Below are 24,326 nucleotides of genomic sequence, written 5' to 3'. Positions count from 1 at the left end.
TTATATAGAGACAATAGTGTGTGTGTGTGTATATATATATATATATATATATATATCTATATATATATATATATATATATATATATATATATATATATATATATATATAATGGTATAAATTTCACCACTAACAGAAAAATTGACTCAGTAAAATGTGGAAACTCTTGATGAAATGTCCATGTCAGATAACTTTAAGTAACTTTGCAACTACATGTCAACTAGCAGTCAACTAGCAGTTATTAGAATACACTGTCTGCTTAATATCTGCTAACAAATGATTTTTATGGTCCTCAACAGACATTCTACTGACTATAAGTAACTTTGCCATGTCAAATTATTCTACTAACCCTAACCTAACAGTCTACTAACAGTCAAGTCACCTTTACTTCTATAGCACGTTATACAGTACAGATTGTGTCAAAGCAGGATCATAGGGATACACAGGAAAGAGCAGAAGGAATGGAAACTCAGCTATGGAGAAAATTCAGATTTTGCTGTAAAGCAGTTCTAAAAGGCAATAGTGTCTTTATTTAGCTCAAGTCAGTTAAGTTCATAATACTCTAATGAGAGTTAGTTGACATAGTTGTCAAGTTAGTTATAGTTAGTAGAATGTCTAAAGTGGAGTATCAAAATAACCCTCTGTAACCCTCTATAGACACACTGACAATAGAACATCTACTGGCTATTTAAATTTTTTTTTTTTTTTTACAGTTACACTGTATATATAATTATTTTTTTTTAATACTTTGTTACATTTTTTAGACACAATATTGTCTGTTTTGTCAGCAATGAACAAAGACACAGAAGAACTGTGTAAACCAGCATTTTTGAATGAATCAATTACTCAGTCACGTGCTTTGTTCCTGAAATGAATTAGCTGCTTAATGAACTGGTTAAATAAATGACTTGATGATTGACTTGGCAACTTGGCACTACTTACTGGAGGCTTTAGTTTCATAATTAAAGCATTATTTCAATTTTTTAATTAATATTCTAATGTTCAAAAAACGATTTTTTAAAACAGCATTTTCATCTAGTCCACAATAGGCTTAAACCAGCCAAAGTCCCAGCACATATATTGGAGCGCACATACTCAGCAACACAATGTCTAATTAAGAAAATATTGCAACTGCATAAAAAAAATTTAGGGGCACTATGAAAACATTTTTATGAATAACTGGAACTATGAATAATTTTAAACCATTTTGGTTGTAAATGTCTCCTTGTGTCCCTTTATTAAGGGAAAAAACACATTATTTGATACATATCAAATCATGTGTTTTTTCCTTAATAAAGGGAACAAGTTTAAACAAGTCCACTAGGTTTTTAAATATTTATGCTTTAAAATCTATGTAATAATTATTTAATAATTATGTAATTGTAATATTTCAATAATTATGTAATTATATACATACTCATACACATACTTAAGACTTAAACATATATACTGTATATATAGTCGTCATAAAAGTGTGGTATTCTTTGATTGCGAACTGCTCTGAAACCGCCAACCACTAGAACAGGGGTTGGCAACCTTTTGGGTATGAAGTGCCATTTTTAAGTTTTTTGATTAACCACTGTCCACCCCCACCCCCTTTAAACAAAACAAAACAAAAAATATTCAAGCTGTATTTATACAGTACATAATCATTTTTAAATGTTCAGATAAAATAAATATTTCTGGAACATATATCTTAAATATTTCTGGAACATATTCGGTTATTAAAATCCCAGCCTTTTGAAGTTTAATAATCACATTAGACAGTATCCACATTTTTGCCCCCAAATTTAAGTCCTCTTAAAATTATAATTAAGATGTTTGATATACAATTGAACATTTAGGAGATTTTAAGGACCATGTGTTTTTGTGCATGTGTTTTTTTTTTTTTTTTTTTTTTTTTTTTAACTCAAGTGCTCCTAAATTAATTTTACAATTCGCCCACTTCTATTTGAGCCCTGAGATGAAGTGACTGGAATGGTCTTTGGTCAGAAAATATGACCATAAGCTAAATATACAACACAATTTTTTGATGAGAATGAAAGATGATGATGATGATGATGATGATTGCAAACCTCTGAGCTGGGACTCTTAAGCCAGAGCAGTTTGGCCAGGTCATCTCCCGCTGTATTGTTCACTGCATGCTCAAACACCTCTACCTTCTCCATGAGAGTCAAGTGATCATAGTCAGGTGCCATCTGCCATAAATGACACAGTTTTAGTCAACACTTAATTGAATGGGTTATTTAGGAGATCAATTTTACTTCTTAATTTCTTCATGTCCTCCCCACACCATCCTCAGTTCGTTTTGTTGTGCCCATGACATAGTTAACTTGTGGGAACATAATAGGCTATGACGTGACAAAGGGGTAATGACATTCTTATGTCTTGGCCATGAGATCCTATGTTAAGGTCACATTCACATACAATTATTTTCATGTGGCAATCTAGGATAATTAAAAATGATGACATCAGCATTAAGACATTGCTGATGTTATTATATTATATTATATTATATTAGATTAGATGCATAGATATCTCAAAAAGGTATGACAAAAGCTACTTGTTTGGACAAAAATAATCACATTTTTACGAATGAATATTTTGTGGAGTTCACTGGTGGCACTTCTCCACTGTATGGTACGGCATGGCTCGCTTTTAGTTTTTTTTTTTTACAGTGTATGGTACCTGGTACTTTTTTCAGTACCACCTCAGCTGTGGTTCCAAGCGAACGGTACCATTATCAAAACGTGACGTGTAAACCCTGATCAGTGATTGGCTGGAGAGAATCGCCACTATCTGCGTCATTGAACTTGTGACATGAGACACTACAGCCGACAGATTAGATCCACATACCGAGAATGAACAACACCATTCCATCGATATGCTCCACTGTTCTGTGTTTGTTTTGAGTCGGGTTTACGATGATGTCACGGCATTAGAGGCGGCGCAACTATAACAACATGTCTATAATCCCGCCCACTCTAAAGCGGTACTAAACTGCAGTGAAAACGCAAACCGATCTGTACCATGCAGTGGAAAAGAGCCATAAGTTAATATGTCCTGGTCACAACAAAATTAAGCATAACAAACATGTCCCTTCCCAGGCAATGTATTTTTTTTTAAAGACATTAAAAATATAGACAAACTACGTATATTTTATTTATATATAAAACTACTATAAACAAAAGACAAACATTTATTTCTAAGTAAAAAATGTTCAGTTTTGACTGACTAATAGCAAACAGGAAGCTGTATTTGACAGGTTTTGAGACATGTTTACCCTAAGCATGATGCGATGTTCAATGTTGAGTAGGATCTTCTTCTTCTCTCGGTAGTCTCGAATCAGTGCGTGCAGCGTGTCACAGTGAGGAACCCAGCCGATCAGACCAGAGTTGGTGGAGAGTGGGATCACAGCATAGCGCTGAATACTGTTCAAAGACATATACAGTAGAGGAAACCAATACAAAACATGAGCCACAAAAATTAGAGCATCAAATTTTGAATCAGTTTGGAATAAGTAGTGTAATTAGACTACTCTCATGTCTACCGAGTAAGAGAGCATTTGTATATCATCCTCCACAAATATTAGAACCCTTGGTAAATAATGGGCCATAAAAAAAAATATATTTTTAGCTATAAAAAAAATTCTAGAACAATTTAATGTGAAATAATTTAAATATTTTTTCCCTAAAATGTTTGCCTAGAAATTCTTATGAGTGAAAATCTAACTGAAGTATCTTTTGATTCACATGGTATGTTTTTAAGTTCTCCTGAGTGATCAAAAACCTAATCTTAAATTTAAACTTAACCTAAAATGATAAAGTATGATTTTCTGTTTTACTGGGTTTAAATATGAGGCCAGATTCCTATAGTCATGACTATGAGAAAGTCCTGACAACAGAATAATTACTCTATGTGAATAACAGGTTGAGGATGACACAAATGAAGAAGAAATGGCTACAAGAAATTAGCTCAATCTTAAAAAAACAAAAAAAACAAAAAAAAAGACAAGAGCTTCTGGATAGAAGAATCAACAAAAGTTTCTAATTGTCAGGTCAGTTCAAGATTCCTTGCCATATATTGGCTCAACCTTTTTAGAGGACAAGATTCAGAATTTGTGATGTTTCTCATTTGCAGGTTGCTTCGGATAAAACCTTCTGCTAAATAAATAAATAAATGTAACAAGTATGTTGTTACCCCTATAAGTTTTTTAAAAACATCTGACATTCATAGTTAGATTTTTTGTGAATATTTTAAAAATACCAAAAGCACGAGCATCAAACACATTTATACTTTGTTTTGCTCATATTTATATCATATTTTTGCTTAAGGTGGACATATTTGAGAGAGGCCACTATAATACCAGTTCTGCTCAGCAGGTAGCACTGTTGCTCCTTGGTTAGACTACTGGCTGAGCAAACCAGAGCACCCTGAGAAAAACATGCAAACACAGAGAAAAACAGGCAAACTACACATATATAGGCTTATGCCAACACAGAGAATTTTGCATGTTCCTCTCTGTGTTAGCATATTTTCTCTGGGTTCTCCGGTTTACTCCATCATCCAAAGACTTGCAGGTTAAGTGGATTGGATATAATAAATTTTTCATAGAAGTAAGTGTGTGACTGTGTTCCAGCACTAGGGTTTCACGAGTTAGAGTGGTGGGATGCATCTGGACATCCGGCTTAAACTTCAGTAGCAAAAACGTTAACGCATTAAAGTTGGTAAATTCAGTTCAGGTAATTTTTGTTAATCTTTTTAATTTACCCACTTCAGGGAATAGATTCAAAATGTTTATTCAATTCAATGTTCACTGAAGTCCCTGCATTACATTTTTTATGCATTAAAATGTTTTAGTGAAGACATACTTATAGGTTTGCATATTTATTGCAGAATCTGCAAGCTGTTTATCAAATTGTTTATCATATTAAATGTATTGATGTTCAAGCAGGCAACATACTACATTAAGAAAACTTTTGATGGTCATGATGATCTGTGTAAATAGTTATTTTGCATTTTGAGAAATATGTAAATAACTTACTGTTGCAAAAGTTATAGTTGATAAGTCTAACTCTTGCAAGGTTTATGTAACTCCTGAAGGGCAGTACAGGTTTACATATGTGCCAGTAATTAAAAAATGCAAAATACTGGCCGATATACCAGCCATGGTGATACTGTATATTGGTTAACTACTAATTTGTACTGTATTGTACTTCTTGTGTCAAACATTCTGAATCTATTTAGCACTGATTCCACTCATCAGAAAAACTAAAAACTAAAGAAAACTAGAAAAACTAAATTATCTTAAGTAATTTTTGAAAAAATACACAAGATATCAATATATTATTTGCTTTAGCTATTATTTGCTTTGCTTTAGTCTTGTTTGACTTATATAATTTGTTTCAAAGAATGACATTTTCTGTGATTCTCTGATGCCTGAATACAAGAGGCTTGCCTCAGATTCTTGCGCAGGGAGGCTGGGTCATTAGCCAGTAGAGTGTTCACTAAGCCAAAAAGCTGCATGACCCTCTCGTCTTGCCGTAGATCCTCATGACCCTTCAGCAAGAACATTAATTCATGACCGTTACTACCTGCAGGATGCAGAAAAGAACAGAACAGAGAAAGCTTTGTCTCACCATATCAAATGTCACACATGCATTCACATTTATATTATATGTTTGTATGGAAAAAGACAATAAAATTAAAGCTTGCACTCATAAAAACAACCCTTTTCACAAACTAGAAAACTAAAACTAAACTTTTTTTTTTTTTTGTGAACGAATCGTTCTTTTTGAACAAATCTTTTAGGTGAACGAATCGTTCTCGTTCACATAATCCATTGACTCATATTTCTTGTTCACTGAAATTCCTCCCTTCACAGCAACGCGGTGCTATTCGCAGTGCATGCGCAGCTCGGTGAAACCGGGTAGATCTGTGAACTGTTTTCATCCTTTCAAAGAATTACTCAAGCTCGAGCCAATAGCCTTCCGAGTATGAGATGTAACGGTGCATGTGATTTGTTGAATGTAGTGAACGAATACGCCCTTCACTGAACGAGTGTCGTTTGAGTCTGAACGAGATCGAGAGATCTTCTCGTTCGTGAACGAGTTGAATGAACTGGTACATCTCGTTTGTGAATGAAATGACTGAACTGGTACATATGTCGTTCCTGAACGAGTTGAATGAACTGATACATCTCGTTCGTGAATGAAATGAATGAGAGTATATAGCGGGTCAGTCAACCATTTAGCATGTCAATCTCAATCAGCAATCAGCAGATACAAAGCGCAGTTATAGGTACTGTGCACATACGCTTGTTTTCATATTTAGCCTACAGAACATAACTCCACATTTAATCCCTGATTTATTAATGTGAATATATTATATATGAACTGTCTGACCAAACAATAAAATGTTAATTATGCAAGAAAAACCTTGTGCTTTGTTCATCTGAACAACTTATTTAGACTTTATTTAATGTGATTATGCACACATTTAAATATAGCCAAATCAGTTTTTGTAACAAGTGAATACATTCCTTGACTTAAGACATAACACATAAGACACTCTTTTTCACCACCTGCTGGCGTATTTATGTAATATGAAGAAATGATCACTGAACGAATCAGTGAACGAATCTGAACGAATCAATTTGGGGAACGAACTGAAAATGAATGAATCTCTTGGTGGAAAAAAATTTCCACCACTAGAAAATGACTAAAAAAAAACAAAACAAAAAAACACCGTATATCCTCATTTTTTTTTTTTGACATTTTTTGTATTTGTGTCTGTTGTTAATTTTCATTGCCCCTAGTATTTATAACAGCCTATGCGAAACAGCTCATTTTCATTTGTGTCTTACCCATGATTGTGAGTTTGCGTGGCCGCTGTTTGGAGGTGATGACCTGCAATGAGGGAGCAATAGACTGAATACGTATGATTGGCTGATTGGGGTCATATGTTCCAGGCACGGCCAACTCCAGATCACGACACATAAGTAGTTTAGGTGAGACGTACTGAAGCTCTAGTGAAGTAAGCTGTGGACAAAGAAATGTGCATGAATACATAATTTTATGCAACATTACTAAATTATAACCTGACAAGAGTAAGTGGTTATTTTTAAAAGTGCACTTCTTTTCACAGCTGATATCGTATAAACACTGTCAGATATTTATAACAACAAAATATAATCTGGTTATATTAAAGTCAGTCTTCATCCTGAAAATATTCTTTCCATAATTTACCTGCTATGAGTTTAACACACATGCCTCTTGTGACAACAAAATATAATCTGGTTATATTAAAGTCAGTCTTCATCCTGAAAAATAAAACTGAAATTTAGAATTTTTTTAATTTTAAAAAAACAATATTAACATTTAGGGACATCATATTTATGATATTGCTTCAGGCTCATGTAAGTGATCTAATGACGATTTTGAGCAAGAAACACTACTGGCAAACCTGTGGCAGCTGTTTGGAGATCCTGCGGAACACATGGTAGTACAGGTCCCAGGCCTGCGTCAGGTCCTTCACGTTACCTGATCGCATGTACTTTCTGCACCAGTCCTGCGCCTCCATCAGGTCTCGGCCATAAGCCTGAAACCACAGCCACAGTTATAAAAAGGAAAGATAGCTCAAGTCACCATTATTTATATACAATTTTATACAAAAGAGATTGTTTCAAAGCAGCTTCACAGGACAATAACAGAATCAGAGACTTTTCATCAAATATAGAGGCAAATCCAAAAAGCAGCTGCACAATTTTAAACAGGGAAATAACAGAATCAATGATGAAACGTCTTCAAATTTGAGACAGAAAGCAGCTGCACAATTTTAAACAGGGAAATAACAGAATCAATGATGATCATTATCCACTTCTATGATTATTGTGTGCAAAACTATGGATTTGCAAAATTCACTGTGTTTAATAAAAACTTTCAGAAACATTCGTTCTAAAAATGGCACTGGTATGGTTTTTAAAATATCAAGTATCTCTACATTTAATATTAAAACCACTTTCTTCAGGGATTACCAAAAAACTTTTACATCCATTTTTACTTCAATGAACAAACGATCATTTAACCTTCATTCCCGAAATAAAAAAAATAAGGCTTTTGATAACTAAATCCACTTCACTTCACTATTACTCTTTAACAGCGATGCTATAGAAATAAACAAATCTACCACAAAAAAGGAAAGTGCAAAAACCAAATTCTAGAGATAGCCACCTGCTTGTTTCTTTGACGCATCAGGTCTATATACTGGAGATGATATTAGCCCAGTCCTGTCAACACTGCACTGGCTCCCTATCAAACATCATATAGATTTTAAAATCTTGCTTATTACTTATAAAGCCCTGAATGGTTTAGCACCTCAGTATTTGAACGAACTCTTGTTACATTATAGTCCTCCATGTCCGCTGCATTCTCAAAACTCTGGCAATTTGATAATACCTAGAATATCAAAGTCAACTGCGGGCGGCAGATCCTTCTCCTATTTAGCGCCTAAACTCTGGAATAACCTACATAACATTGTTCGGGAGGCAGACAGACTCTTGCAGTTTAAATCTAAATTAAAAACCCATCTCTTTAACCTAGCTTACACATATCATACTAATACACTTCTAATATCCAAATCCGTTAAAGGATTTTTAGGCTGCATTAATTAGGTAAACCGGAACCGGGAACACTTCCCATAACACCTGATCTACTTGCTACATCATTAGAAGAATGGCATCTACTCTAATATTAGTCTGTTTCTCTCTTATTCCGTGGTCACCGTATCCACCAGATACAGTCTGTATCCAAGTCAGAGGGTCACTGCAGTCACCCGGATCCAGTACATATCCAGCCCAGATAGTGGATCAGCACCTAGAAAGGACCTCTACAGCCCTGAAAGACAGCGGAGACCAGGACAAGCAGAGCCCCAGAGGCCGATCCCCTGTAAAGACCTTGTCTCAGATGACCACCGGGACAAGACCACAGGAAACAGATGATACTTCTGCACAATCTGACTTTGCTGCAGCCTGGAATTGAACTGCTGGTTTCGTCTGGTCAGAGGAGTTTCAACAGAGTGAACAGAGGAGTTCAATGACGCATCGATGGAGTTTTGGTTCCTTGCCGCTGTCGCCTCTGGCTTGCTTAGTTGGGGACATTTCATTTACAGCGATATCGTTGACAAATTATTGCACAGATACTATTTTAAACTGAACTGAGCTGCATGATGACATCACTGAATTCAATGATGAACTGCCTTTAACTGTCATTTTGCATTATTGACACATGTTTTTCCTAATTAATGTTGTTCAGTTGCTTTGACGCAATCTTTTTTGTTTAAAGCGCTATATAAATAAAGGTGACTTGACTTGACTTGACATGGATTTATATGCAAAATGTCAATATTCTCACATTACTTAATATTTGTCACAAGTACATTTTTAAATTATATTTGAATATTGATGAAAGGACGAAGTAAAACAACAATAACATTATAATATAAAATTGTAACATCCTTAAAAACCATTAAAAAATTTACAGTGAGTCAATTTCAAAACGTGGGATAGTCTTAGGCTACAGTCTACACATCAAAAATTAAAAGAAAGACCTTTACACAAAGGCTCTTACTGCATGCTATTGTTATTACACAGTCACATGCCTTTACGGTGTGACCAAAAATGGAAAACAGCAGCCGTTAACTGTGCCATCCGGAGCGAGCAGTGGTCCACTTTGAAACACGCGTGAACTACAAAGCCTATTTTACCTAATGAATAAGAGTTAAGCTTCAAATGGGCAACATCACGAATATGGAAATGTTTGGATTTGTCCCGAATGAGAGAGCCCAACCTTACCTTATGTTGCGCTTTAAATTATTATTAATTTTTTTGTTTGTTTATAGCTAAGCCTATATTATTATTATATACTGCAATTATATTTATCCATTAGAGTTATATATTTTTAATTCTTGTTCTGATAAATTTGTTAGATTTAAAGGATTTGTTGTAAAGTGAATGGATCTAAAAATGTCCTGTTGGTACATTAGCCTACAACATTATTAGGCCTGCCGTTGTTATTTCTGAATGTAATAAAATGCAGCTTATACATGACTTAATACATGAAAATAGGCGATTAATCGGTTAAAATTTGTTACTGTGGGTAAAAAAAAAATACATTATATACTTAGGAACAGAGTCTGGGCCTAATCTAGGCTATGTTGTTAACTATTTACAAGTTTCGTTTATGTCAGCATTTTATCCTTTTTTTTCCCCATTGCATCTGAAAATTACTTTGTGGATGCACATTCACTCCGCGCACTCAGGAGCAGAACCTGCCTCCCACGTTGCTCAGCTGTGGACGATTTAAAAATGTTTGATATAAAGGTTGCTGTCCCATTTTATAATCGTTCCTTTAAAAAAATCTAATTATATTGTTAGTTTTATGCTAACATGCAATCAATGTCTTCGGATACTATATAAGTTACAAGTTATTTTAGGCTATTTCACATGCACTGTGACATTTAAAACCGTTTCAATTTATAATCTCCATGAGATTTTAAAGTCAGTTTATTAGTATTGAAATTCAAGTTGAATCTAGTATAAAAAAAAAAAAGGTTTTAATTGCTTAAATTATTTCTATGAATTAATATGTATCATGACTTTTTCATCATATCATTTTTTACGAGCTGTATTTGTTTTCGAGTTCGGAAACCAAGCACACACTTTTTTCTTCTTTTTTTAAAAAATCTATTATTCGCTCGCATGTATCCTACAATGTTTTTTTTTGTTTTGTTTTGTTTTTTTTGAGGAAGGTGCCACTGTCAGGGGAGTCAAAATATAATTACATCATCATTAGAGTTGCCAATTAACTTCAGAAATGGAAAATAAGGGATAATTGAGATTATTTCTTTTATTCTTTATTTATAATGTTTATGCTTGTAGAAAATACGTGTTTATTCTTTAAGAAACTAAGGGAAAGAATAAGGGAGGATCCAAATATTTGTAATGATAATAATATATTTGTAATAATATAGGCCTATATCTGTCTGCAGTTAAAAAGTTATCATATTTGTTTTGCTTCACCCATTTATGTAGGCTACAATTATTCTAAAAAAATAAAATAAAATAGAATAAAAATAAATAATGGTGCATTTTACCAATTATAGAATTGGGGTAGTAATTTAGGAGGTGAAAATACTGTGAAATTACAAATGGCATGGAATTTTAAAGCATAACAACTGAAGGTCTATGAAACGTTAGTCAATAAAGCATTTTTTAAACAATGGCACTTACAAATAAGAACTAAAATATTGTTTCAACCATATAGCCTGTGAATAAACAAAATGCATACTTTTCAATGAAAGAACACTTAGAGAGTGTAGGTTGCTTCTGGTGTTTGGATTTGTACTTCAATATAATGAGGTCCAAGTTTAAAAATAGCCTACACTAGGTTTTTTACTAGTTTTTTTTTTTCTCTCTCTCTCTCTATTTAACAGCATTAATTTACAATGAAAAACATTTTCCTTCAGGTAGACTGAATGTTTTCTTGCCTTGCAAAAAGTTTAGGCTCATGAGCAATAAGTTGTATTTGCCTCAAACTGATTTTTTAAAATCAAAATGCTGACGGTGAACCTGAGTGCCGTTAGCGCGAGTCTCGCTCGCTGTGAAGCAGGAGCAGCTGACGGAGGATTCCGCTTGGTCTTAAAGCCTTCCTCAAATGCCTACGATCACAAATAACAATGATTTTTGCAAAAATAATGATTAATTATCAATTGATCATTTGTTATTATTATGATCTGGTGAAAATAATAATATGGGCTGCGAGAAAATAATGAATTTAAAAAGTAGGTCTGCTGTGAGTGCAGGCATGTTTCAACCCACTAACATGACAACACACTATTCCTTGCAGCCAAAAAACAGACCAAATTCAGTTCAGCTGGAGGGGGTTGTTTTTTTTGGGTAGTTCTGTAGCCTATAGCTTGTGGGGGTTGAAATAAAGGTGTTAATCTCTTGCTCTTGCATATGGACAGTATCTTATGAGGGTTTCAGGTTTGCAAAGTCAAAAATGCATCGTCATTTTGGTTTTAGGACAACTTTGAAGAAAGGTTTTGATCCACTTCAAATTTTGACTACTGTATAGTGCAATATAGTTTATTAGTTATTATAACTTAATTTCAGAGGAAGTTGCCGTAACTCAAAAAAAGAAAAAAAAGAAAGAAAAAAATGCAAACTGTTGCCTTAATTTTATTTTGTTGCGTCCATACAATATTTTTTAGAGTGTGAAATATAAATTCTCACAGAATGTAACCTATGTATTACCAATATATTGAACCATCTTTTTTATGTTTTTTTTTTTTTTTTTTAATACCAAACATCAGTCCAGACATCAGTAAAGTATCTGTCGATGAACATGTTCTATAGGCTATTTTAGATTTGGGAAATACACATGCGTTACAGACGTGACAAAAAACATTTTTTTGGAGGGAGACAATATATTTTGTAGACTTTCTGTGATTTACAGTGCACAAACCAGAAGCAACAATATCTGCAGAGAAGGGTTGGCGATTCTCAAAACATAAAATATCAATTTTATTTCAATTTCCGTTTTTGTGTTTCAGAGGAAAAATCAATGTTAACCCTCTGAGGTCTAGGGGGTTTTGGGGGCCTGGAGAAGTTTTGACATGCCCTGATTTTGTGCTTTTTTCAGTTGCTTCTAAACATATACATGGCTAAAGTCTGAAAACACCATATTCAGTACAAACTGGGCTACAATAATATGTAAATAGCATGTATGTACATTATCGTGTTTTTGAGAAAACAACGTTTATGCATGGTTAGTGAAAAACTAAAATTTTGAAGTCACTGAAATAAGGTCATAAAACAAATACACAACATTTGTTCAGAAGACTGTCAAACCTGGAGCTTGTAGCCTAGAATTTTTGCTTCAAAATGATGTTAAAATCATCTTGTTTACTCACTCACAGAAAACAATTGATTAATTAAAATTTTCTAAGACACTTTTTGTTTGTAAAGGGCATATGCGAGTAGGCATCAACTATCATGAATATCTGTGTGATTCACACCTGAGAAGACAAAGGCCTGCATAATGAGCTGCATAATTAGCCGTTCAGTCAGGTATGTGACTGAGAGGGAAGAGTTACAAGAAAGAATGTGAGGACAAAATAAATGTATATATTTTTATGTTTGTAGTTTATTTAGAATATATTTAATTATCCCACAATATAATTTGAGATTCACTTGCAAGTGCAGTTAAACAGTTTATTAGGAACAATCAAAGCTGACTTTTAAAGCTGAATTTTTAGCATCATTACTCTAGTCACACGATCCTTCAGAAATCCTTCTAATATGCAGATTTTCTACTCAAAAAAAAAAAAACAAACAAACAAAAAAAAAAAAATTTGTTATTATTATTATTAATGTCGAAAAGAGCTGAGAATATTTTTTCAGGTTTTTTTGATAAATTGAAAGCGAGACTGGATGCTGAAACAATAAAATAAAATAAAAAAAACTTGAACAGTCTCACTGCTTTGTTTTCTGTATGGGCGTTAACAAGCCGTGAGCTTCAAGTGGAACATTAAAATATCAACACTGCGTTCAGCGCGTGGTGTGTGGTCACATTAGATATACTGAAGGGAGACTTGAAAGACGGACATCGCATTGTTTTCATATGGATTACTTTATCACAGAATATTTGTTTTTAATAATGCTTAGTTTAAAAGTAGACATGTCAAGCTTTCTATAGATATCTCTCTCATGTCTCTGTGTTGAGTATTCACTGAGTTACCGTTCATTTTAATGATGCGTTTCTAAATGAAGATCACCGCAGACCAAGGCTGCAGACAGTGCACCAAGTGTGTTTTCTTTATTTTATAAATGCACAAAGTTTTGTTGTTATTATGTGTGGATACAAATAAAATTAGACCCTTTACAGATTTGATTGATGTATTGCTCTTATCTGTACGATCAAAACTGAATGTGTAATTTAAGTTCTTTCCCGGGGTTATCAGGAGAAAATGCCTCAACACGCGTATACGCGGGCATCGACTCCAGAGGGTTAAGGCATCTCTCCATTACAGACCATTTTGAAAGCAGAATTTATGCAAAGTAGTATAAAAAATGTACAATGTTTTGTCTCTCTGGCTGTTTCGGCCAGTTTCTTTGTCTCTTTCTCAGAGGCGCCTAATCTCTCCTGAGAAAAACACAAAACCATGTTATATTGTATGTAATACTAAATAAAATTGCAAAAGCTAAATTAAACGAGGCATTTGTCCTAAAACAGACACTTTGCCTAAACCTGCTCTGCAAGTTTTAAATTCTCAACATAATACTCTCCATATGAAAGAGCAAGAGATCCACACAATTATTTTAACCCCCACAGGCTATATAGAACTACCCCCAAACCCCCAACCCCCCTTCAGCGGGACTGAATTCATTTACACTACTGTTGCTTTAGTGAAAATGGATCATCGTGGTTACAGTCTCTCTCTCTCTCTCTCTCTCTCTCTCTCTCTCTCTCTCTCTCTCTCTCTCTCTCTCTCTCTATATATATATATATATATATATATATATATTATATATATATAAATCTGTCACATTAACCAGCACACTGCAGATTACACACAGATTACATCTATATTCATTATTTTATATATTATTTCATTATTAAAAAAATGTTGCTGAAATCACTGACTAGATTCTTCCACTGGACTACCAACTTCCCTTTTCCATAGCGCATGCAAGACAGACTTGCTCTTCATTCATCTCACTTTGCAATAATAAAAACAACATATAATTCTTGTGTGTTTATTATAGTGTTCAAATGCTGACATAATATAGGCTTTTTTTTGTTTTGTTAATGAACTGGACTGCCAGTGAACATGCTGCTTTGGTGCTGCTTTTGATGAATAACCTAGAGCAAAACTGACTTATAGCACCGATGATAATAGCACCGTTTATTTTTCAACCTCACATAAAAATTATTAATGGGACAAAAACACATTTTTATTGTAATAATAGGCTATATAACTTTTTTAAAAGTCATTTACAAAAGCACAAGGTGGGGTTGATGTTGTGATTGCAAAGATTTTTTTGGTTACACCATTTACAGTTCCGAATGTTATATTAGTCTTATCTGTATGAGCAAAAATGACAGCATACTTCAAGTTGTTTCATCTGTTAGGAAGAACAAAATTAAGTGATCGAGACGGCTCCATGCGCTTCAGCTTCCACTCTCCGCACAAACACTTAGATATACGCCTAACAGCGCACTTTTAAATGTTTAAAAATAACATTGTAATATGCTTTAAGGTGTTTTATAACTAGTGCAGATCTAGATTTTATAAGTCGTGATGATTTGAGAATGCTAAATTGATCAAACGTGATCAACTCAGCTGTCTGTCGCTATCCGCTTGGTCATCACTCAAAAACAAAAAAAAAACACTTGAATTTAACAAACAAAAAATGTTCCAAACATTTTTCTAAATTAATTATTAATGAAACAATAAGACATAAAACTCTGCAATTAAAAACAAAAAACTGAACTATTTTAATGGCTGCAACAGCAGCTGTGTAATTAAGTTAGAGAGAGAAAAAAGACACAGGCTCCAGTCGGACTCGGGCCGAGGATACGCTGTTGGCCAATGGCCAGCTATAGGTTTTGAGGCCCGTGCAGGGCTCTACCTACTTTCTGTGTTTGGAAAACAAATGTTGTGAATCAGTGGTTGTTGTTTAATTAAATTACAAAATTCTTAAGTTGTATTGTGTTGTCTAAATTAATTTTTTTTTTTTTTTTTTTTTTTTTTTTTTTCATTTTACAGATTACCCCAATCTCTCCCACGCCCAAACTCTGTATGCTAAACCGTATTATTAACCGTATGCTAACCAGTATTATTATTATTTTTAATAAATGGTTTCATTATTATTTAAATACGTTTTAATTAATACAAAGGAACAATAAAAAAGTGATACATTTCTTAATTAATGGACATAATTTTTGGGCTCTGTATGCGGGAATAAAATGTGTTAAAAAAGGCCAGATAACGAATAAGTATGCTATGTGTGACCTGCTGAAATACATTAGCGAATTATTAAAAGTGTGCCAAAATGTGTGCTAGAACTAGGCCAAGCCTAACATTTAACAATAAGGCACCGTTTCAATGTTTTTTTTTTTTGGTATGGGATAATGCAGACCTCCTTAAATGTAATCTAAATATTAATTTTGATTTCTCACAACTTCAGAGTCAGAGTAAATTGCGACGCGAATAGTCTCATGAACGTGCAGCCTTGTACAGAGGACCAATGGCCAAGGTCAGAATTTTCATTCAAAAACTTTCATTAGCCTGTTGATCGAAATGAAAGCATTCTGTTGATTTGAAATAAAACTTTCTAAAAAAGTAATTTCAAATTCATTTTCTAATGATTTTTTAAGGATTTTTATTGTTGTTTTATTTCGTTATTTGATCTCCGTTTACAAAACAACATATAATTCCAGTCAGTTTGCAAACTGTCCCTTTGCGCCACCTGAACGACTTTACGACTGACTTGCAGTTAACACCGTATATATAAATAACATATAAATCTGTTAAAATGTTTAATTTAGTGCAATGTAACACTTTGATGAAATATTTTAGGACAATCCATAATAAAAAATATATCAACTATAACTGACTTTCCTTGGAGATAAGAATTTTACAATTCCCTGATTTTCCATTGACATCTAGTTTTTAGTTTTCCTTTTAATAATTGGCAATGAAAACATATTTTGCGGGAAAATGGAAATGTAAAGTGAGTATTAATTAATACTGAACATTAATGCAAAGTCAAAAAAGACCAAATAATTCTTGGTACATAGCGTTTGCATTTTTGAAGCCTGTTTTGTTCGTAGTCTTAAGAATCATTAAGCAGTTAGATGAAAAATTGCAGAGTGAGCTACTATATTTTTCAGGGCATTTGGTAAAAACAGCCAATCTCTATAGTTCATGTTACATAAGTACATTTTGAATACTCCTAATGAACTACACTGTATTTACAGTGTGTTCATTTTGTATAGTCACTTTTGGGACATCTTCATTGCTATTATAACATGTAATATGCATAACATGAATAGTATAAAATGAAATATTACCTGATATACACACAATATATAAGAAGCCATGTGTTATTTCTCTATTCTCTTGTTTTTTGACATCTTTATTCAGTGTTAACCTTCAATGTACAATGCACTTTCCTGAGAAAACTAAAGAAAAAAAGATCTTCAAAACATTGGGTTACAAACCTTACCTGATTGAAGGATGTTTCTTTCAGAGTTTGTGGCCCTCTCTCCATCATGGCATGAAGGGGCTCCAGGACGGCAAACATTCCTTTGACATTCCTCTCTCCAAAGTACAGACGTGACGCCTCCTCCAGCCCCTCGTGCCACATTTCATGCCACAGAATAGCAACCCTGATCAGCTCCTCACTTACCTAAAGACAGACAGAAACAGTGATATATATGGACCATATGGTGCTTCTACTTGAATTAATTTCTCTTTTGGCAGATGTTTCGGATAATAATTGACCCTTCCCTACACCCTGCCTTAAAAACATCACTTATCAATGCTACTACTGTACCTTAGTGACTGGTAGCTGTCACTGTCACTATGTTATCAGGCCAGCTTTTGCTCCTTTCGGGTGTTTTTGTATTTCCATTAAGTCTCATCCTCTGAAGGATCTGTGTGTTTAGGTTAAAGGTCATGGGACTGAAATGTTGCTTAAATTTTGACAGTTTATTTGCAAGTTGGAATAGCGTGCAAAACTTTTTTACCTAAGAAAGTTATGGTAACACTTCGTACGAAGCCCATATTTATAATACATTATAGTTTTTCTTTGTAAAGAAGAACGATAACTATAAAGATAACTATATTAGTGCCACAACAGGGGATGATATCATCTGTTTTATACCAAGCGACGCACACTCTTCTGCCGCTTTAAGTTCTTGAGCTCATTACAGCAGAATTGATACTGATTGGCTGTCAATGTTTTTATTGTTCATCAGCTGGAAAAAAAAAAATGTTTCGGAAAGGGATTCCAACGATATCGTTTCTCTGTGTCTTTACCATTATACTGTAGCTGTGGTGTGGACCCTGCTATTCTTTAATATTGAGAACTATATCTTTAATTATTGTCCTTGCTGTGAAACAGGTCTTAAGAGTATTCTTAAGGGCATTATAATGAATGCATATTGTGTTATAAAAAACCTTATAATATGTTGTATTAGGGATTTTTGCAATTAATCGCATTCAATTGTCATGCGCATCTCGTCAGTAAAGCCGGTCCCGTGAGTAGTATATCACCATCACCTGCTTTCAGATTAAGTGGCATTCACGAGATACGCATGACAATGGAATGCTATTAATTGCACAGCCCTATGTTGTATCATCTCATGAGTAATCATAACAACAGTTCCCTTTCAATAATTCACTCGTACTGCGTCTGCTAAGACGCTATGTTGAACTGAAGCCTTATTCAATCACGCAGTGAAACTGCACGTCCATCGGTTCGTGTGGGGGTATAGATACGAACCAATGGCTCGGGCAGTGGTGCTTGCATGAACCTATGGCAGCGAAGCCCACGAAGCCTGCCAGAATGGGCGAGGCCTCTGGCTATATAAGCGTAAGGGGCGGTGGAGGACAACCGCTTCGCCACAGGCATTCAGATTTCTGTTCCTTCAGCGATGACGATTCTTCCACACTGATGCAGCGCTCGCTGAGAATTCATGTTCTCTCTGCGCTTGTGGATCGCTTTTTTTTCAGAGAGTGATCTCGCTCCTCGCGCCCACCCGGTTCCGTTTTCTTTTTCCGGGGAGCCCCGGTGAGGAAAAAACAGCGGGGCAGCGAGGATTAAAGCGTTGGGATGAGAGTGAGCTCACGCCCGGCTCAGCCTCACTTTCTCCACCCAGGAAGGGATTCCCCCGTCTCTTCATTCGGGCCCTGATCAATGTCCCTCTGCTGCCTGTGAGCGATTTGATCTTGAGTGTTCGGAGGGAGTGACGAAGAGCTGCTAGATGACAGCATGTGCTGGTCAGATCACAACAGCATGACGGTGTTGTCATACATAAATCACCAAGGCAGGCTGTCATCGACGCAACTCTTCAGGCTAACGTTGTGACTGCTGGAATGGGCCCAGAGCAACCTGGGTTCCCTGAGGGCAGTGCACCTACGAGTTCAGAAGATATGGGAGATCTTCGGCAAAGCGGAAATAGACCTCTCGCCTGCGCCTCCAAAGACAACTCTCATTGCCCCAACATATTTTTCCAAGATCAAGGACACATTGGCCCAGGACTGGCCCAACTCTGCCGTCTTTACGCTTTTTCCCTCCCGATTCCCCAAGTAATCAGGTGGGCTTCAGGGATCAGAGATGCAGAGTTCTTCTTGTGGCCCCACTCTGGGAAAATCAACACTGGATAGCCGACCTGTCACAGATGCTGAAGGCGGCCCCGTGGCCAATTCCTCTGAGACGGAACCTCCTTTCTCAGGTGGGCGGGACAATTTGGCACCCGCACCCAGAGCTGTGGGCTCTGCACCTTTGGTCGCTCAACTGGAACCCACGGGACTCCCTGAGTGCATATTAGACACTATTTCACAGGCTAGAGCACCATCTAAAAGACGCCTCTATGCCTCTAAGTGGTCGGTGTTCTCCACATGGCGAAAACCCAGCCTCCTGTGACGTATCAGTGATACTGTCATTTTTACAAGAGCTCTTGGATAAGGGGGTGGTCCCCCTCGGTCCACGGCTCAAGGTCTACGTACGACTATACCGGCGTCACACGCCCCCTATAGCGGGCAAAAACGACCTTGTCGTTTTGATTATGAGAGGTGCCCCAGAAGGCTTAATCCCCCTCGCCCTCTTTATTATCCCTTCATGGGACCTGCCCACGGTGCTGAGAGCCTTAAAGGGTGCCCCCTTTGAGCCGCTACGATCCATCAGCCTGAAGGGCCTGTTGCTGAAGGCCTTTCCCCGCCGCTCTGCTATTGGCACTAGCATCTGTAGAGCACGTGGGTGATTTTCTTTTTTTTTTTGCAAGCACCCACGATAGGCCCCAATTGCCTGGAATTCGGGCCTAATGACTCAAAGGTCATCCTGAAACCAAGGCATAGCTATATACCAAAGATGCTCTCCACATCCTTCAGAGCACAAGTGGTTACTCTCTCTGTGATACAAAACACAGAGGAAGATCAGAGCTGAATCTACTATGTCCTGTAAGGGCACTGAAGCCTACACGGAGCGCTCTGCGCTGATAAAGCAATCACAACAGCTCTTTGTATGCTTTGGAGGCTGCACCAAAGGGTTGCCGGTCTCAAATCAAAGGCTTTCTAAGTGGATTGTGGACGCGATTCAGCTAGCCTACTCTTCCTTGGGCCTGCAATGCCCCATTGGAGTAAGAGCCCATTCGATGTGAGCAGTCTCTTTGTCTAAGGCATGGTCTAGCGGTGTGACTATCGCAGAAATTTGTGCGGCGGCAGGTTATAATCGAGACGTCCCAGCACTTCATGCTAGGGTACTTTCTGTGTAAGGACACCTTTTGTTACTCAGTCTCATGCTCTTGGCCATTCTTTGCCCAAGACTCAAATCTGCTCGTGTACGCTCAGTCCCTTAGGCGCCGAGGCGATACGAGCATGGGACGATCAAGCTAGGCCAGATATAACCTCACTGAGCTTATTCTGCTCCTAGTTGTTATTGTCATATCTTGGTATCATATATCAAGTATGATTGCATTGGTCGTACCCCCCTTCTTAGCACGGCGTGATGGAACTGGGGTTCTCATAGTGTCTTAGAAGACGCAGTACGAGTGAAGTTTTTAAAGGTAACGTACTCGGTTTACTAACATAACCTCTGTTCCCTGAAATACGGGAACGAGTACTGCGTTCCCTGCTGTGCTAAAAGGCTGAACGACTCAGTCGTCACTTCAGTCAAAGTAACCTGAATGCCTGTTGGGAAGCGGCCGCTTTATATAGCCAGAGGCCCCACCCATTCTGGCAGGGAACTGATGGGCTTGGTTATTTCACTGCCATAGGTTTTGTGCAGCAGCACGCCGCTGCCGAGCCCATTGGTTCGTTTCTATACACTGCACGAACCGATGGATGTGCAGTTTTCACTGCGTGATTGAATAAGGCTTCAGTTTCATCCGGGAGAAAAAAATAAGTTTTTTCACCATAGCATCTTAGAAGACGCAGTACTCATTCCCGTATTTCAGGGAACCGAGGTTACGTTAGTAACCGAGTACATTTTAATGCATTATAATATTTACTTATTTGTGGTTATAGCTTTTAAGATTATGATTATTTATAATACACAATGAACACAATGCATCCACTTAATTTACAATGGATTATATTCCCCATAATTATAATGTATTGTAAGTCTCATATCTTGCCATTGTTAACTTGTTACTTTTTACTTAAAGCAGACAAAGAACCACTTATAAATAACAACAACAACAAAAAACGACAATAAATAATAATAGTAAAAATAATATTTTTTTCTTAAACAGCCATAAAATCAGATTTTCTGATCAGATAATGTGTTATATGGCACATTTGATTTTAACTATATTTATTGTAATATCAGTAGAGATGTTGGATACTGTGGGCAGTTCTTAAATAATAATGTCAAGATAAGAGACTTACAATCCATTATAAAAAATGGGCTTCATAGAAAGTGTTACTGAAGTTACTTTTAAAAACACAGTAAAAATGTTAGTACTGGTGCATTTTAAACACTTGTAGTTCTCTTCTCTTGGTTCTTTTGGTCAGAACCAAAAAACTAATAAATGTTACATTTATGCTTAGCATTTACAATGCCATTTTTAACATTGAATCTGAAGATACAAAAACAAAAGGTATAAGGGTAAGGTCACAAATGCCAGCTTCTTTGGTGTGATATATTTATTTTGGAGCTTATCGAAAATTCAAAACAATGTTCTGCTGCTCCGCTAAATGTGCTCATTGTGTGTGTACATATGGTGGTAGTTTTTTTACCAGCTGAGAACTCTCACTAACTCAGCTCACTTACTCTTTTATTGACCACAGAAATCTCACTGTTTATGGAAATATCCAGTTTATTTTATAGCATGTTGGGTAAAGCTTGTCTGAGGGAGCAAAAGCAACTTAGTCAAGGCCAGTAGCTTCCATGACTAAATTAATATGGCCAATGTGTACCTCATAAAACATTTATTTTCTTTTAAACATTTAAACTGAGTGTGTACTCGTACCATAATGGCTTGCTGGACCAGTGTGTTGCAGTGTTCACACATGTTCTTCAAGATCTTGTTGGCTGCGTTGTGGCGGGCAGTGGTGGTGGATTTGGAGGCCACAGTCAGAGGATAAATCAAAGCCTTTAAGAATGAAAACACAAATCATGAATATCAAAGTGCTGCTAACGAAGGAAACAAAGGTTATGGTTCATGCACACTACAACTCTGGACACACCTAGTCATTCTTTGTCATGACTAGTCATCACATTTTAAAATAATAGTGAAGTCATCAAAACTATGAAATATCACAAATGATAGTATGAGTGTAACCTTTGAAGGTTACACATTTCAAACCAATGTTTTAAAGGGTTAGTCCACCCAAAAATTAAAATTACGCTGCGTTTTACTCACCCCCGAGGCATTCTAGGTGTATATGACTTTCATCTTTCAGACGAATCCAGTTGGAGTAGTATTAAAAATGGTCTTTCAAAAAAAAAAACTTTCAAGCTCTATCATTGCAGTCAGCGGGTGTTGCATTGCTTCAGTCCAAAAGAAGTGAAATAAAAAGCCCCCATCCATAGAAAAAATAACAAAGGCCATTCCTGTAGCGAATTGATGCATTTTGTAAGAAAAATATTCCATATTCAAAACGTAATAATCACTTGAATCTAGCTTGCGCTCACTGTTGTAAATGAAGCAGTTCCGGGGGAATCATCGAATCTGCGCATGCGCCGCTCAGGAGTGAGGCAAGCGGAAATGCAGCAGAGAGATCAAACAAAACAATGGTCAAGAATTAGAAGCACAAAACGAGGATTTGTAAAGAAGAATGTCGGAGGATTTTGATATAAGCCAAGAGGAGACTGTTTTTCCTTTGCTAAAGTAAGGAAACTTTGCTTCCTTTGCTCCTGTTTACAAATGTTGGTTTTCACGAGATTCACCGGTGCATGCACAGAGCTGACCATCTCATACGTTCATGCTCCCAGAACTGCTTCTGTGTACAACTGTTGGTTGGTGCAAGCTAGATTCCAGTGATTATTATGCTTTGAATATGGATATTTTTTCTTACAAAAACGCATCGATTCGCTTTAGGAGACCCTTTGTTTCATCCCCCGGAGCCGTGTGAGACTATATTTTTTGGATGGCCGCTTTTTATTTAACTTCCTTTGGACTGTAGCAATACAATACCCGCTGACTGCGATGATAGAGCTTGAAAGATCAAAGACAAATTTTAATATAACTCCGACTGGATTCGTCTGAAAGAAGAAAAGGTCATACACACCTAGGACACTTTGGAGTGAGTAAAACACAGCTTAGTTTTCATTTTTGGGTGAACTAACCCTTTAAGGAATTACCTTTGAAGTTATATTCTTCAGACCCTGGTTTTGGACCCACACAAGCTATGGGTGAGTTTAGGGGAAACAAAGAACAGTTATTTCTAATTAATGGAAGGTTACAAACAGCTTCTTCTCCCTCTACAAATATTTTCAGGGAGGAATGGAAGCGGGAGCGAGAGGGAAGTGGTATCTCTGAGGAGGTCTGGCAGAGTGGTTTGAAAGATATTGATAAACAATCTATCAATACAATATTATGCCTCATTCACTTTGAGGCCATACATAAATAACACTTCTCAAAAAAGAAACTGCATAGATAGATTTCTTTTTCACCAATGTTTGGTTTTCCCTCTACCGGGGATGTTAAGATGGAAATCAGATTATGCTAATCTATCTCATAGTTTCATTTTCTGCCCTAAAAATACAAGGATTCTGGTCTGAGGTGCTTTCCGTAATTTAAAAATGGAACCGACCCAGTGTTCCTTATACCTTGACACTCTGATTTTACATACTTTGAACAAAGCTCAACATTAATTTCTCAAATTTGGTTTAACAGCCAAGAAGCTGTTCTCACTGCTTTTATCCAAAGCGACTTACAATGCAAACAGGCTATCCATTTTTTTTTTTTTACCTAACATGTTTTCCCTGGGAATCGAAGAGGGGAAGTGGAGGTTTTTTTTTTTTTTTTTTTTTTTTTTTTACATCTGTTTTATTATTAATTTTTATGTTCAGTTTTGTTTATTCAAATTGTGC

General features: G+C 36.1%; 1 protein-coding gene across 1 annotated transcript in view; it reads right to left on the bottom strand.

Moving 5' to 3' along the window:
• The window catches only part of LOC122145867 (serine/threonine-protein kinase mTOR-like), a 71,208-nt gene that overhangs the window by 20,576 nt on the left and 26,306 nt on the right, over nt 1-24,326 (bottom strand). The window contains 7 exon segments of the mRNA XM_042761449.1: nt 2,074-2,196; nt 3,282-3,429; nt 5,457-5,592; nt 6,864-7,038; nt 7,463-7,597; nt 17,292-17,474; nt 22,261-22,383. Of these exon segments, the coding sequence (XP_042617383.1) occupies nt 2,074-2,196; nt 3,282-3,429; nt 5,457-5,592; nt 6,864-7,038; nt 7,463-7,597; nt 17,292-17,474; nt 22,261-22,383 (1,023 nt within the window).

The sequence above is a fragment of the Cyprinus carpio genome, chromosome A8 (genome assembly GCF_018340385.1).
Source record: "Cyprinus carpio isolate SPL01 chromosome A8, ASM1834038v1, whole genome shotgun sequence".
NCBI classification, from domain to species: Eukaryota; Metazoa; Chordata; class Actinopteri; order Cypriniformes; family Cyprinidae; genus Cyprinus; species Cyprinus carpio.
Note: the sequence above shows the minus strand (reverse complement) of the source record. Positions and strands in the feature narration are given on the sequence as shown.